General features: G+C 62.0%; 1 protein-coding gene across 16 annotated transcripts in view; it reads right to left on the bottom strand.

The window, feature by feature from the left end:
- Positions 1-15,715, bottom strand: part of FBRSL1 (fibrosin like 1) — a 98,504-nt gene that overhangs the window by 44,880 nt on the left and 37,909 nt on the right. For 15 of the 16 annotated variants that reach the window (XM_055357704.1, XM_055357698.1, XM_055357692.2 and 12 more), the window contains one exon: positions 14,018-14,053. The exons of the other annotated variant lie outside the window; for it this stretch is intronic. In XM_055357704.1, coding sequence (XP_055213679.1) covers positions 14,018-14,053 — 36 coding nt within the window. The remainder of the gene's footprint in view (positions 1-14,017; positions 14,054-15,715) is intronic. 16 annotated transcript variants of the gene reach the window in all.

Here is a 15,715-nt window from a genome sequence, read left to right as displayed (position 1 = left end):
AAGCATGAGTGGCTGTGGGCCCCATGCCCTGCCCTGTGGGACCCCATCTTCCCAGATGGCAGTGCCAAGGGGCCCACCTTCATTTGGGCTGCATGCTCGGGCGGGATATGCAATGCATTCCAATCAAGTGATTTGGCTGAAATAAGGGGCAGGGGCTGGCATGGCACCGGCAGCCCCCAGGGCTGAGAGCAGCTGGGGAGGTTTCGAGTTGAGCTTCACACTGTGTGAAATGTCTCACGATTGGAAAGATCACTTTCAGCCCCTTTCGGCCGCCTCAGTCCTGTGAATCCGCACCCTTCCACCATGTGGGCTCAGCCCAGGCTCCACTTCCCCTCCCCTCCATGGGCAGAACTGGGCTGCCTGGGGGGGCACGGCCAGGTGGAAGCCACTTGTGCACTCACCCCACGCAGCTGGGCAGCTGTCCCTGGGGTGGGGGGGTGCATGACCTCCGGTGGGGCTGCTGGCCCCTTGTGGGCAGGGGGTTATGGGTGTGGGTGCTGGAGCTGCAGGGCCCAAATCTGGCACTTGAGGGTGAGGCACCTTTGGCCATCCACAGTACTGGCATAGAATGGATGGGGGAGGCCCACTGAGTGGATTTGCACCTGACGTGCCTCAGGGTAGGGATGTGGTGAGGGGCTGTGCCCCCCAGGCTGACAGTGGATTTGCACCTGATGTGCCTTGGGGTAGGGGGTGTGGTGGGAGGCTGTGCCCCCCAGGCTGACAGTGGATTTGCACCTGACGTGCCTTGGGGTAGGGTTGTGGTGGGAGGCTGTGCCCCCTAGGCTCACAGTGGATTTGCACCTGACGTGCCTCGGGGTAGGGTTGTGGTGGGAGGCTGTGCCCCCTAGGCTCACAGTGGATTTGCACCTGACGTGCCTCAGGGTAGGGGTGTGGTGTGGGGCTCTGCCCCCCAGGCTCACAGTGGATTTGCACCTGACGTGCCTCGGGGTAGGGGTGTGGTGTGGGGCTCTGCCCCCCAGGCTCACAGTGGATTTGCACCTGACGTGCTTTGGGGTAGGGGTGTGGTGGGAGGCTGTGCCCCCAGTGTCACAGCAGTATCAGCCCATTTCATAGGTGAGGAAGCAGAGGTTCAGAGGGAAAGAACTTTCTTCAGCTGCATGGCTACTCAGCAAGGGCCTGGAGCTGAGCCCAGGACTCAGAGCTGGGGATCTGGGGATCTGGGGATCTGGGCTTGTGGGGCCATAGGTGTGGGGCTGGGAGTCCTCCTGACATCGGGGAGGGCCCCCCCCGGGTGAGGCAGGTGCAGTGAGCAGTGGGCTTGCCCTGGAGCCTGGTTCCAGGTGCTGATGTGGTGAGCCCAGAGCAGGCGCCACACACACCACAGGCGGCTCGGAAGCCCACAGGATGGCTGGCAGTGACAGTGTGTGGTGGGCGGGTCAGGGGGCGTGTGGAGTCCACTGAGAGGGGATGTCTGGCCTCCATTTTGGCAGGGTTGGGTGCAGGAGACAGTGTGGGGCTGGGCTCTGCTGCTGCACCAGGCCAGATGGAGGTGTGCCAGGGACCAGGGTGGGTAGGTGGCCAGGGCCAGGGTGGGTAGGCGGCCGGGACCAGCTGGGCGTACTCTCAGGGTGGCCCACAGGGAATGGGGCCCAAGGCCAAGGGGAGGCGGCACCTGGCGGGAGGGACCTGGGGTCAACTGAGAGAGGGCTGGGGGCAGGAGTGGGTGGGTGGGGGCACGGGCTTGGGAGACTAGGCTGTGTGGGCATGGGGCTGAAGGACACGAGTAGGTGAATGGGGGCTGGAGGGCAGGACTGGGTGGGTGGGGACACGGGGCTGGAGGGCAGGACTGGGTGGGTGGGGGCATGGGGCTGGGAGACTGGACTGGGTGGGCATGGGGCTGGAGGGCAGGACTGGGTGGGCATGGGGCTGGAGGGCAGGACTGGGTGGGCACGGGGCTGGAGGGCAGGACTGGGTGGGCATCGGGCTGGAGGGCAGGACTGAGTGGGTGGGGCATGGGGCTGGGAGACTGGACTGGGTGGACATGGGGCTGGAGGGCAGGACTGGGTGGGCATCGGGCTGGAGGGCAGGACTGGGTAGGCATCGGGCTGGAGGGCAGGACTGGGTGGGCATCGGGCTGGAGGGCAGGACTGGGTGGGCATCGGGCTGGAGGGCAGGACTGGGTGGGCATCGGGCTGGAGGGCAGGACTGGGTGGGCATCGGGCTGGAGGGCCGGGGCATGGGGCTGAGGCTTCCTGGCCCACCTGACGGCCAGCTCCTCCCTCTCTGACCCTGATCCTAGCATAGACACTCTCCGCCCGCTCCCCAGGCCTTTCTTCTCTGGAGACTGGAAGAGCAGGCGCCTGGAAAGAGCTGCCATGGAGCCCGAGGGGTGGGGGCCGGGCAGTGTGTGGGGATGGGGCTCACACTGGGCTCACTTGCAAGTTGCCACAGGCCCACCTGCTGCTGGATGGGGAAACTGAGGACTGAGTGCATGGGAGCCCACCACGGCACAGACTGGGGGTGACTGGGTGGGTTCTGAATCCTGAATCCAGGCTCTGGAATCTGTGGCAGAAGCCCTGGAGGCCACGCTCACCCTCTGGTCAGGGCCCCGCCACACTGAGGCCCGCCTTCGTCTCGCTGTCCTGGGAGGTGGAGGCACCCTTGCACCTGGTTACACAAGATAACCGGGTGGCAGGTCCTGAAAAAAATGCTATGTTTGCTTACTCAGCAAATTCAGTTTTTATGAGTGTTTAGGCTTCAAAGCCCAACAAAGCACTAATTACTCAATTAAAGAGCAATTAACAAGCAATCAAGTCAGTGCAGCCAACAGCCACAGCCTCCAGGAGCTGCAGGTGAGTGAGGCTCTGGAGCAGACACAACGGAGCTGGACTTGCCTGTGCACCCTCCCCACAGCGCCAAGGCCCCACGGGCTGTGCGCCCGCCTGCGAGGGTGCCTCCCGGTGGGGGCTCAAGCCCTCAGGAGAGGCTGTGCCACGTGGCGGCCCCGTGGCCATCACTGCCAGGGAAAGCTCTGGGCTCTGCGTCGCCCACTGGAGGCCCCCACTCAGTGCACCCGGCACAGCCCGCGCTTGCCTTGGGCCTTGCAGGACTCAGGCAGCCCTTGACCTCCAGTCCAGGCCCGTGAAGAGACAGCTGGCGATGGGAAAGGGGAGTGGTGGGGCTGCAGGGCTGGCACCCCTGCCTCTGGCCCCAGGATCTCCCGATGCATTTCTGAACTTTCCCTGAGAGCTGCCAAGGGAGCAGGCCTGGCGAGCCCTGCGTCGGCGAGAACGTGGGGCTGGAGCCCTGGTTAGGAGGAAAGGCAGCTGGAGAACACACCCTCCCAGGCCCCTTCCGTCTCAGGACCTCCTGTGAATCAAACTAACTCCCTCCCAGGCCTGGCCCCAGGGACCGGCCCCTGGGTCACAGGGCCTCAGCCCAGCCACACCCAAGCTCACTCTGACCAGGGATCTGGGTGAGCCCGTTCCCCCAACGCTCTTCTTCGAGTCCCAGCCAGCCTGGCTCCTCCTGGCACTCAGGGCTCTGCGGCCCCTCCCCTGAGCTCTCCGTGCAGTGGTGGCCACTGCACCTGCACACGAGTGCGGACAGCTCCTGCTCAGGACCCTGATCCCACCCAGTGATGATCTCCGATCAGCTGCTTATTTGCTATCCATGGTCTTGTCTGTTGAGAACATGGATCCTCTTCCCGAGGATCCATGGGGTCCACTTAGCTGGAGACGTGGCAGGCACACGCGTGGGTGGCCTAGGCTCCGAAGTCCGCATTGCCTGTTGCCCCACACTGTGGTTGGAGGGGACAAAACTGTCCTCGTGGGGGCTCCCAACTGTCACAAAGATTGGGGCACTAGGTGCTGGGGGCCAGTCCTCAAGGGAGCACTGCCCAGCCCCAATACAATTCCAGAACATTCCATCAGACATGTGCAGAATTAGACACCTGCTTAGCACCACCTGAGCCTTGGGCCTAAATGCTCTAAAATGCACAAAATCACCTTTAATTTTCTCAAGTCGCGACTGCCGCAAATAGGAACATCTGGACTGGCATTTGCACTGCGACACCCTGGGACATGGGCCAGGGAGGACCCACCATAGCTGCCTCCGGGCTCGGCCCAACCCACACACTGGACAGGCTGGACCGGCATTTGTGCTGTGACGCCATGGGACATGGGTGGGGAAAGCACCCACCTCAGCCACCTCCGGGCTCGGCCCGACTCACACACTGGACAGGAACAGTCTCACTCTGAACAGCTTTCCATTCTACACCCGAGTGCCACCTCTTCCTGTTAAGTACATGTCCCTGGCCACACACTCCGTGGGCTTCACACCCACAGCAGAGGGCACCCACCACAGGACAGGGCGGCCATACAGCACATCCCTAACTCTCTGCCCTCACATCCTGTCGAGCGTGGCCACCTGGGGCCCCTGTGCTCTGGCCCTCCAGCTGTCTCCACACAGCAAGGGGGTTCCTGGTGACAAGAGCTGGCCACCAGCCGCTTCCACTCTACCCCACCCCATGTCAGCCTGAAGACCCCCGAGTGCCCCCAGAGCCCCTGGCCTCACTGTGATCGTTACCACACAGGCATGTGCACAACATGATCATATATACATGCATGCAAAGACACCGTTACGTACACACATGTGCACAGCCACATACCTTTATGTACACACGTGCACTCACATGCAGTCATGCATGCACGTGCAGTTGGACGTACACATGTACACATAACAATACACTTTCACATACACATGTGCACTCACACACACCATCATATACACACGGCACACACATCTTCATGTACACGTGCACTCACATACACCATCATGTACACATGGCACACACACCATCATGTACACATATACTCACACACACTGTCATGTACATCATGTACACGTGCACTCACACATGTACACATGGCACGAGGTCATGTACACATGCACTCACACCATCATGTACACATGCACTCACACAGTCATGTACACATGCACTCACACCATCATGTACATGTGCACTCACACACATCATGTACACATGACACACACACCATCATGTACACGTGCACTCACACACTGTGATGTACACATGGCACACACGCTATCATGTACACATAGCACACACCATGTACACATGCACTCACACCATCACATACACATGACACACCTTCATGTACATGTGCATTCACACACTGTCATATACACATGCACTCACAGTCATATACACATGGCACACACACCATGTACACGTGCACTCACACACTGTGATGTACACATGGCACACACACCATCATGTACACATAGCACACACCATGTACACATGCACTCACACCATCACATACACATGACACACCTTCATGTACATGTGCATTCACACACTGTCATATACACATGCACTCACAGTCATATACACATGGCACACACACCATCGTGTACACATGCACTCACACACACCCCGTCATGTACACATGCACTCACACACCATCATGTACACATGGCACAAGGTCATGTACATGTGCACTCACACCGTTTTACACGTGCACTCACACACACTATCATGTACATGTGCACTCACACACCATCATGTACACATACGCTGTCATACACACGTACACTCACATACACCATCATGTGCACATGGCACACTGTCATGTACACATGCACTCACACACACCATGTACACACAGAACACACTATCATGCACACGTGGCACACAGTCATGTACATGTAAACTCAACACACCATGTACACACATCCACACATCATGTACACGTGCACACACACGTGCACTGTCATGTACACGTGCACTCACCATCATGGACACACGTGTGCTCACCATCATGGACACGTACACTCACATACAACATCATGGACACACGTGCACTCACACACCATGGACACATGTGCACTCACACACACCATCATGGACACACGTGTACTCACACACCATCATGGACACACGTGCACTCACCATCATGGACACACGTGCACTCATGCACACCATCATGGACACATGTGCATTCACACCATCATGGACACACGTGCACTCACACACCATCATGGACACACGTGCACTCACACACCATGGACACGTGCACTCACACCATCATGGACACGTGCACTCACACCATCATGGACACACGTGCACTCATGCACACCATCATGGACACACGTGCACTCACACTGTCATGTACACGTGCACACACGCAGGACTCCTAACCCCTGGCCCCGCGAGCCTCCCCTCTGGGTCTCTGCTCAGCGGCTTCTCTGGGGGTTTCTGCACCCCCTGGGCCTAGTGTGCTTGGGGCACCCACAGCCTCAGCCTCACTTCCCCATGCACCTCCTGCTCTCTGATATTGGCTGCATCTGCTCCTGTTCCTCATCTCTCTGGGAGAGCTGGGATCTGGCAGCCAGTGCCCCACACACCTGCGGATCAGCTCCGCTCACCTCTTCACACCCAACCAGCACTGTCAGGGGGCCAGGCTGCAGGCCCCATCCCACCTCAGAGGCCTCACCGGCGTTTCCTTCCATCTCTCCCTCTACGTCCCCGCAGCGGATGGCATGTGGATCTCAAATCCACTCTCCTTTTTCTCATTAGTGTCCCTCCGAGCACAGCCCCGGCTGGGCCAGAATAATTAATGAGCCTGTGTCAGGGAATGAATAAAAGATGGCCCCCTGGCCCCGAGCACGTGGCTGACCTTTCTTGGAGCCGACCGTATTAATATATTCTCGTGTTGTCAGGCTCAAAGTGCTAACTGCCTCATGAATTATTTATCAACACAAAAAGTCTTAACCAGAAACAGTGTTAACATTAATTCCTAACCCCCGTGTCACAGCAGCCCGGCCTGTTCTCATAATTGGATTTCAGCTTGATGGGCACCCCAGACTCCGGCCTGGCCCTCTCCAGCAGGGCTGTGCGCTGCCACCTTCACTGCCTGTGCCGCCCTCCTCGGTCAGGCATCTCCCTGCCCTGTGGGGCTGTCCTGCCTGGTGGATGGCTGTGGCCCCCGTACCTGGGAGCACTGCAGGGAGCTGTGGATGGGGTGAAAGGCGGCACTCATGAGGCCCCTCCAGGCCAGGGTCCAACCCCTCCCCTAGAACCTGGGCTGGGCTGGGGGGCTCTGATCTGCAGAATGTGCTGGAATGGTGCTGCCGGCCTGGCTGAGGCTCTGGGAGGGCTGGCCACAGCTGCCTGGGCCTTGAGCCACCAAGGCCCAGAAGCCAGGCATGTCAGCAAAGCCACCCTGAACCCTCCATCCAGCCCAGCCACCATCCCTAGGAGACCCCAGTGAGCACAGTGCAGCATGGAGGAGCCACCCGGGCTGAGCCTTGCTCAATTCTGACCCACAAAACGGGAGATAAAAGAGTGCATGCCCGCTGCGGGAAGTGAGCCCTGTGTGGGCACATGTGGGGCAGGGAGGTGGCGAGGAGAAAAGGGTGGACAGGGAGGGGACCAAATCCATTGGCCCCATCTGGACCCTGCCCTGGCAGAGGGTGCGACAGGTGCAGCTGATGCCTGGGCCTCGGCTTCCACATCTGCAGACGGAGGCGAGGTCTCTTCATGGACCTCACCTGTTTGCAATCAAATACCACAGGTGGAGGGGTCAGATGATCTAAATGCCATGGAGACGATGGTGTTCTCACACGCAGACACTCCCTTCACCTGGGGCCCAGCAACGCACGTGGCGTCCCACCCTCCCGCAGCCCATGGAGGCCAGGCCTGGAGTGGAGGCGGATGGCAGGATGGCCACCTCCCAAGACCCCAAGTCCCTGCTGCCCCCATGCTGACCTCCCAGGGCTGAGTGGTGGTGCTTGGGCTGCTGGAACAAACCTGGCCTGGACCCTGCCCCTCTCAGCACTGGGTGGGTCAGCCCCTTTGTCACTTAGCCTGGGGTGGTAGGGGATAGTGGTACTATCTGCACAGCCTCCCATCCTCTACGGCCCAGCTCCCCTGCACCCCTCTCTGTTCTCTCCCACAGTGGCACCCACCCGCCTCAAGTCCTGCACACACAGGCTTGCCCCTACCCAGATGCCCTGGCCTGCCCCTTCTGAGATGCTGCCCCGACCCCGGCCCACCTTCCTTCTGACCTGGCAGCTGCTGCTCTCTTTACTGACTGGCTCCTCTCCCCTCTGGAATGGCAGCTCCCTGGGGGCAGGGACTCTGTGTGACGTGCTCCTCACAACCCAGTGCCCGGCATGGAGCCCAGCCCAGAGTCAGGCTGTGCTGAGGCCACTGCCCTCAGGCACATGATCACTGTGGCATGGATGGACAGATGGGTGGCAGATGGGGGACAGGTGGTGGGTAAGTGCATGGATGTGGGTGTGTGCAGATGGACAAATGGGTGGCCAGATGGGTGCGGGCTGTGCCCACCATGGGGCGAGGACATGGCTCAGCCCCCACCCCTATGGTCCCCACACAGCAGCCAGCCTGAAAGACCCTCCTATGCTCAGAGGTCGGGAGGAGACTGCGGCTCTCTGACTCCAGGGAGAGGCTGGGTCGGGAGGAGACTGCGGCTCTCTGACTCCAGGGAGAGGCTGGGTCGGGAGGAGACTGTGGCTGGGTCGGGAGGAGACTGTGGCTCTCTGACTCCAGGGAGAGGCTGGGTCGGGAGGAGACTGCGGCTCTCTGACTCCAGGGAGAGGCTGGGTCGGGAGGAGACTGCGGCTCTCTGACTCCAGGGAGAGGCTGGGTCGGGAGGAGACTGTGGCTGGGTCGGGAGGAGACTGTGGCTCTCTGACTCCAGGGAGAGGCTGGGTCGGGAGGAGACTGTGGCTCTCTGACTCCAGGGAGAGGCTGGGTCGGGAGGAGACTGCGGCTCTCCGACTCCAGGGAGAGGCTGGGTCGGGAGGAGACTGCGGCTCTCTGACTCCAGGGAGAGGCTGGGTCGGGAGGAGACTGTGGCTGGGTCGGGAGGAGACTGTGGCTCTCTGACTCCAGGGAGAGGCTGGGTCGGGAGGAGACTGCGGCTCTCTGACTCCAGGGAGAGGCTGCTGGGTTTTTATTGCTTCCATACAAATTGTGGCTGCTCAGAAGAGGCCCAAGGAGCCCCGTAATGAGTGTCATAAACCTGCCTCGTAAAGACAGCGCCTGTATTGGGTCCTGGCACAGAGCGAGGGCAGCAGGACCCCAGCGGCTGGTGGGCATCTGCAGTGTCCCACCTGGCTGGGTCTCTGCCCCTCCCACCCACCTCCAGCCTCCCTGTCCCAGGCATGCCCCCAAGCACACGGGGTGGGCTCCTTCCTCAGGGGCCTCAGGGCCTCTCACCAGCCCCTCTGTTCAAACCTATGCCTGCTTCGGCCGGCCTGGCCCCCTCTCCCACCCTCCTGTGCTGCGCTTAACACCCTGCCTGGGACAGCAACTCCTTGGCTTCCCTTATCCGGGTCTTTCCCATCTTTCTCCCCGTGTGCATGCCCGGCCATGGACACGCTCAGCACACACGGGCTGGAGGGGAGGCAAGGGGATGGATTTCTCCACACCTCAGTTTGTGCAGGGTGGGCGTCTGTGACCCTGATGGAGGGCCTCGCCAGTGGGGACAGGAAGGGCCTGGGGGGGCTGTGGCCAAGTGGGCGCTACTGGGGGCAGAGGAGGGCATGTGGGCATAGCCATGCAGATGGCTCTTCTTGACGGGCACAAGGGGCTGGGCAGCCGCATGGAGGAGAATTCTGGGTGGGCATGGCCTAGTGGTGAGGGAGGTCTGAGGGTCTCAGCTCCCAGTCACTGAGGTGGGTGGCCCTGTTGGCCTCTCTGGGCCTGTGATCCTGTCTGGAGAACGGGATGATCTGGTAACTAAATGCCGTGTGCAGGGTGAGATGGGTCCCTGAGGCCTGGGCCCTCACCATGGGCTGCCACCACCACCCTGCAGCTCACCCGGCCCCTCACTCTGGCCCCTGCTGGCCAAAGGCCCCTCCAGAACATTCTGTGCATGGGTGTGGGAGGGCGAGCCAGGGTCCTGTGCCGGCAGGAATGGCTCCAACCCCAGCAAGCTCTTGTGGATCCTCATTCTGTCTAATCGATCCACTAGCCCCCTGCCACGCTGGAGTCAGTCACCACATCCTTGGGTGGAAGCAACTCTACCTTACAGCACTGACGGTGGCTGAGAAGGCCAAACCACACACTTGGGGCAGAAGCTGCTGAGGATGAGCAATAGCTGGGGCTTTGCTGGCCACCAATGTGGACAAAATTACACCACTTTAAGGACGGTTCATAAAACCAGACCAGGTGATGAATGCCCATGCCACTCAGCAACACGGGGGGCTGCTGGCCTGGCTGTGGCTTCTCATTAGGCTGGAGGCCCCAGTCACAGGCAGGTGGCAAGGGGTGCACACGTGCACAACACACAATGCCACGTGCACAACACACAACGCCACGTGCACAACATGCAATGCCAAGTGCACAACACGCAACGCCATGTGCACAACACACAATGCCACATGCACAACATGCAAACACACAAACACAGGTCACACACACGCGGGTGCACACACACACACACGCACACACAGAGGCCCAGAGAGGAACCCGTGACACTGTTCTACAAGGCAACGCACAGCCCCATGCAGCCCACCACACAGGGGTACCGCGGACACGAGCTGCACACAGGACAGGCACAGACCTGCCCACACGCACAGGCAGACATGCACGCACACACACAGGCACACATGCACGCACACACACATACACACATGCACATGCACACACACGCCCGCACACACACGGCAGCCTCAGCCTAGGGAGCAACCCAGGAGTCTGAGGGCCTCAGGGAAGTCCCAAACCCCCACTAGTGGGTCCCAGGCTTCAGCACAATCCAGACCCTCGCCCAGACCCCTTGCCTGCTCCTGGGTCCTGTCCTGCTCCTGGGTCCTGTCCTGCTCCTGGGCATGCGTCCCATGGGGCCGGTTCTTGGTCCTCCACCCCTGGGGTGGTCTGGCCTCCACCTGCCTCCAGTCCTCAGTGCCGGGGAAGAGCACTTCCGAGGAGGCCAGGCACCTCCCTGCTCTCTGCCTGGAGCCTGGGCTCTCACCTACACCCCCCCACACACTGGACACAAGGGGCCCCCAGGGCTGACAGCATGGGCAACTGAGGGCCACACTGGACCAAGGCCCTGGGCGCACACCTGCACATGGCAGGGCCCATCTGTACGCACCAGGGTCTGAAACAGGTCTGTGTGCACTGGGGCCCAGTGCACACACACAGGACCCTCTGCAGCCCTCAGGGTCCTCCCGGGCTCCTGCGGCTTGGAGAGGAACCCCATCCCCAGTGCAGCAGGCCAGCCCCTACCCCCTTCCCCCTCCCCCCACACCCCACCCCCACCCCCCACCCCGCCATCTGTCACTTGTGTGCCTCGGCTGTGGGGGTTAAGCTGCAAGCAGCTGGCAAGTTAATGACGGGCTTTCTCAGGAAACACAGAGTGCTCTGGGGAGAAGACTTGAATAATGAGTGGAGACCCAGGAGCAGAAGGGCACCCAGTGGCTCAGGGCAGAGACCCAGGTGCCCTGGAGACCTCAGACCAGCTGGGGTGGCCACAGGAGGTGGCCACGTGCATACCTCACCAGCAACAGGGGGCAGAGCCCACCTTCCAGAGCTTAAGACCCGGCCCTCCCCCTGACCCACAGTGAGCCGGCAGGAGTCCTGCCCAGCACTCGGAGATGTCACTGACACTCACAGTCTGGCACCTATGTGGGGGCCACAGTCCTCCTCCTGCCCATGGAGTCTGCATCAGGACACCCCACTTGGCCCAGGTGCCTCCCAGCAGCTGGAGCCAGGTGGCCTTAGCCCATTTCCACACTCTGACCCTGAACACGCACACCAGGAGCTGGTCTGTCAGGACACCGCCCAGAGAACGGCGGAGGAGTGTCATCATACTCATGACAATGGGAAGGGCAGAGGAGTGTCATCATACTCATGACGATGGGAAGGGCGGAGGAGTGTCATCATACTCATGACCATGGCTGTCAGGACACCCACAGCCACCTCTGAGGGGTTGCCCCCGTGCACAGGCGACAACAGCAAGGCTGGCTGAGACCCCACGCAGCACAGGAGGAAGGAAACCCTAGGAAGAGGGCCCTTGGGCAGGCAGCTGCTCCAGGAACCACTGCCCAGAAGTGAGCTCCAGCCACCCCAGGTCAACAGCTCACGGACTCTGGACCAAACCAGGTGAGAGGCCAAAGGCAGAGCCCAGGGTGGCAGAGCTGAGCCCAGGGTGGCAGAGAAGAGCCCAGGGTGGCAGAGCCTAGGGTGGCAGAGAAGAGCCCAGGGTGGTAGAGCCTAGGGTGGCAGAGAAGAGCCCAGGGGGGCAGAGCCGAGCCCAGGGTGGCAGAGCTTAGGGTGGCAGAGAAGAGCCCAGGGTGGCAGAGCCCAGGGTGGCAGAGAAGAGCCCAGGGTGGCAGAGAAGAGCCCAGGGTGGCAGAGAAGAGCCCAGGATGGTAGAGCTGAGCCCAGGGCTTTAGACAGACCCTCAGGTGAAAGGGCAGCCTCAGGGGAGCTAGGGTGGGGGTGCAAAGGGCCTGGCTGAGCCCCTGCTGTGACCCAGCCAAGTGGCCAATTCCTGCCCACGATCCTGGGTCCAGGGATCATGGGGTCCACTCCTGGCCTGTGGCCGCACCGCCCATGCCGCTCCCTTGCCGCTTCCTGCTCTGCCACCAGCAGAAGCTGCGGGACGGAGACAGTGGGGGGCCGTCCCCACCAGGCTGTGTCCCCTCTGGCCTGGCCACACTGGGTCATTCCTGGTTTAATTACACACCCTAGAAAAAGCTGCTGTGGTTTAGTGAGGGAGCCTCTCCGGCCTGGAAATTTCGGGGGCTGCAGGGATGGGGTGGGCGGAGCCCAGGCCCCCACCCTCCCACGAGCCCAGCAGGCCGTCAATCTGTAGAAATGGCTTTTATGGAGCTCTGGGTTTTATGATGTCATTAATGTTCCTCCTGATACTTAAGGGAAAATGAAACACAGTCATGAGGAGGGCAGGGGACAGTGGTGATGGGGGCCGGGGAGATGGCGCTGGGCTTCCAGGTCCGGGGGGCAGGGGTCGGCACCCAGCCTCCCAGGCCATTCCCACAGCAAGTCCAGGCACATGTGCAAGGAGCCCTCCACTGTGCCATGTGCACCCACGGGGAGGCATGGCACACCCTGAAACACACCTGTGCACCCACGGGGAGGCACGGCACACCCTGAAACACACCCGTGTACCCACGGGGAGGCACGGCACACACTGAAACACACCCACTTCCCCTGGGCACACCCTGAAACACACCCGTGCACCCACAGGGAGGCACGGCACACACTGAAACACACCTGCTTCCCTCAGGCACACACTGAAACACACCCGTGCACCCATGGGGAGGCACGGCACACCCTGAAACACACCCGTGCACCCACGGGGAGGCACAGCACACACTGAAACACACCCACTCCCCCGGACACACACCCGCTCCCCCCAGGCAGACACCCGCTCCCCCCGGGGAACACACCCACTCCCCCTGGGCACACAACCGTCATGAAGGCTGCACACAGGTCTCCTTCCCCCTGCCCGCCACGGGGTGCTGGCTCCCTGGGTGTTGCCCAGCCTGGGCCCAGGCCTCTCTGTCCGGGGTGAGGCAGGTGCCGGTCAGGGCATTGGAGGTGGCTGCTCACACCATGGGCACCTCCCACACCAAATGTCCCAGGCCCCCAACAGGACCCCAAGAAGCAGCCCGGCCTTGGCCCCGCGGATCCCGGCACCCTTAGCTGCAGCTGGGGTCTGTGCAGGCTGACTACTCTGAGGCTCCTGGCAAGGCCACAGCCACAGGGCCAGCCCGTCCCCCCGGGGCAGCATGTTAGCCTGGGGGCCCCCTGGCAAACCGTGAGCAGGATGCACCCCCAAATCTTCACTCTGGAGCTTGTCCACCCCCGACCAGACCCATGGTGGTTGAGGCCAGAACCAGTCTGGGGCTCCACAGGGAAAGCAGGCACGGGACTGGGGTGAGCTAGGTTGTGGGGCCTCGGACAGGTGAGGTGGGGACCCGGTCCTAAGGCCCCAGGGGGACAAAGATGGAGGAGGGGTGCTGGGAGACTTACAGAGTAGCCTCTCCCCGAGACCGCATGCGCAGAGCTCTGCAGGAAGGAAGAGGGGACAGTCAGTGAGGCTGCCGCTCGGAACAAACTCCCAGGGACGCACCCGACAGCTGCCCCGCAGCCCTCAGCCCTGCCCCACAGCCCTCAGCCCTCAATCCTGCCCCGCAGCCCCGCAGCCCACAGCCCTGCCCCGCAGCCCTCAACCCTGTCCCGCAGCCCCACAGCACACAACCCTGCCCCGCAGCCCCGAAGCCCTCAACCCTGCCCCGCAGCCCCGAAGCCCTCAACCCTGCCCCGCAGCCCCGAAGCCCTCAACCCTGCCCTGCAGCCCCACAGCCCACAACCCTGCCCCGCAGCCCCACAGCCCTCAACCCTGCCCTGCAGCCCTCAACCCTGTCCCGCAGCCCCACAGCCCTCAACCCTGTCCCGCAGCCCCACAGCCCACAACCCTGCCCCGCAGCCCCGAAGCCCTCAACCCTGCCCTGCAGCCCTCAACCCTGCCCCACAGCCCCACAGCCCTCAACCCTGCCCTGCAGCCCCACAGCCCACAACCCTGCCCCGCAGCCCCACAGCCCTCAACCCTGCCCTGTAGCCCTCAACCCTGCCCCACAGCCCCACAGCCCTCAACTCGGGTGGGGACAGGTCCAGATGCCCAGACCCAAGACCACCAGCGAGACATCCTCTCAGGCAGGGGCCACGAGGGCTGAGGCCCCAGGGAGGAGGACAGAGTTAGGCATCGTGGTGGGGTCCTCCCCAGGGGCTGTCGTCCTCCTGAGGGGCCCAGCCAGTCTGAGGCTCCCCTGCAGCAGCTCTGGGATCCAAACCCGAGGAGGCTCCCACAGGGACGCCCTTGGCTAGCTCCCTGTCCCCAAGAGGGAAGGCCCCACCAGAAATGCTCCTCAGAGGAGGCAGGAAGACCTGGGGGAGGTCAGCCCAGGGCCCCAGCTTCTGCTGACCTCCCTCCGTGCCCACCCACCAGAGGGGTCCATGGTTGCAGGACTTTGGGGAGGGTGCCCTGGCTAGACAAGGAAGGCTTCCGGGAGGAGATGCCAGATGGAGCCCTCAAAGGAGGGTTCACCACAGGGGCCTGACAGGTGGTGGGGGGTGGGGCTGGGGGATGGTAGCTGGGGGCCCCTCAGACATCAGGGCACACTCTGGTCTGCAGGGGCAGCTAGGGGCCCCCCACACCTTTGGTGGGGATCCCTCTGGCCTGCAGGGGCTGCTGGGGTCCCCCACACCCTTGGATCCCTCTGGCTCGAGTGGGTGTTGTGAGGTCTTCAGGACAGAGGTATGGATCACACCAGCTACACACTCAGACCACCAGGGCCTCCCCCCAGCAGGAGGGGTGGGGAAACAGGCTCAGGGCTGCTGTAGTGGATGGGGTGGGTCACTGAGCTGGGCAGGGTGGGGCTCACAGGGAGGGTCCAGAGCCGCCTGAGGAGTGGGGGGCAGATGCAAAGATCCAACACCCCCTCTGAGGGGCAAGGCAGAGGAAGAAAAGGAGGGCTTTGGGGCCAGCTGAGGGCAGCCCTCCACTCTCCCAAATCAATCCATAACCCCCACCGCAGAGTCAGGGAGGACACCCCCTCCCCTTCCCCAGACAGACCCTTGCCGGGGACAGGTCAGTTCCTGAAGGGCCCCAGGGTGTCAGGGGACAGAGCCCAAGGCCCTGGGTCCCGATGGGCCCACCCGCCAGCTCCC

Source organism: Gorilla gorilla, chromosome 10 (genome assembly GCF_029281585.2).
Source record: "Gorilla gorilla gorilla isolate KB3781 chromosome 10, NHGRI_mGorGor1-v2.1_pri, whole genome shotgun sequence".
NCBI classification, from domain to species: Eukaryota; Metazoa; Chordata; class Mammalia; order Primates; family Hominidae; genus Gorilla; species Gorilla gorilla.
Note: the sequence above shows the minus strand (reverse complement) of the source record. Positions and strands in the feature narration are given on the sequence as shown.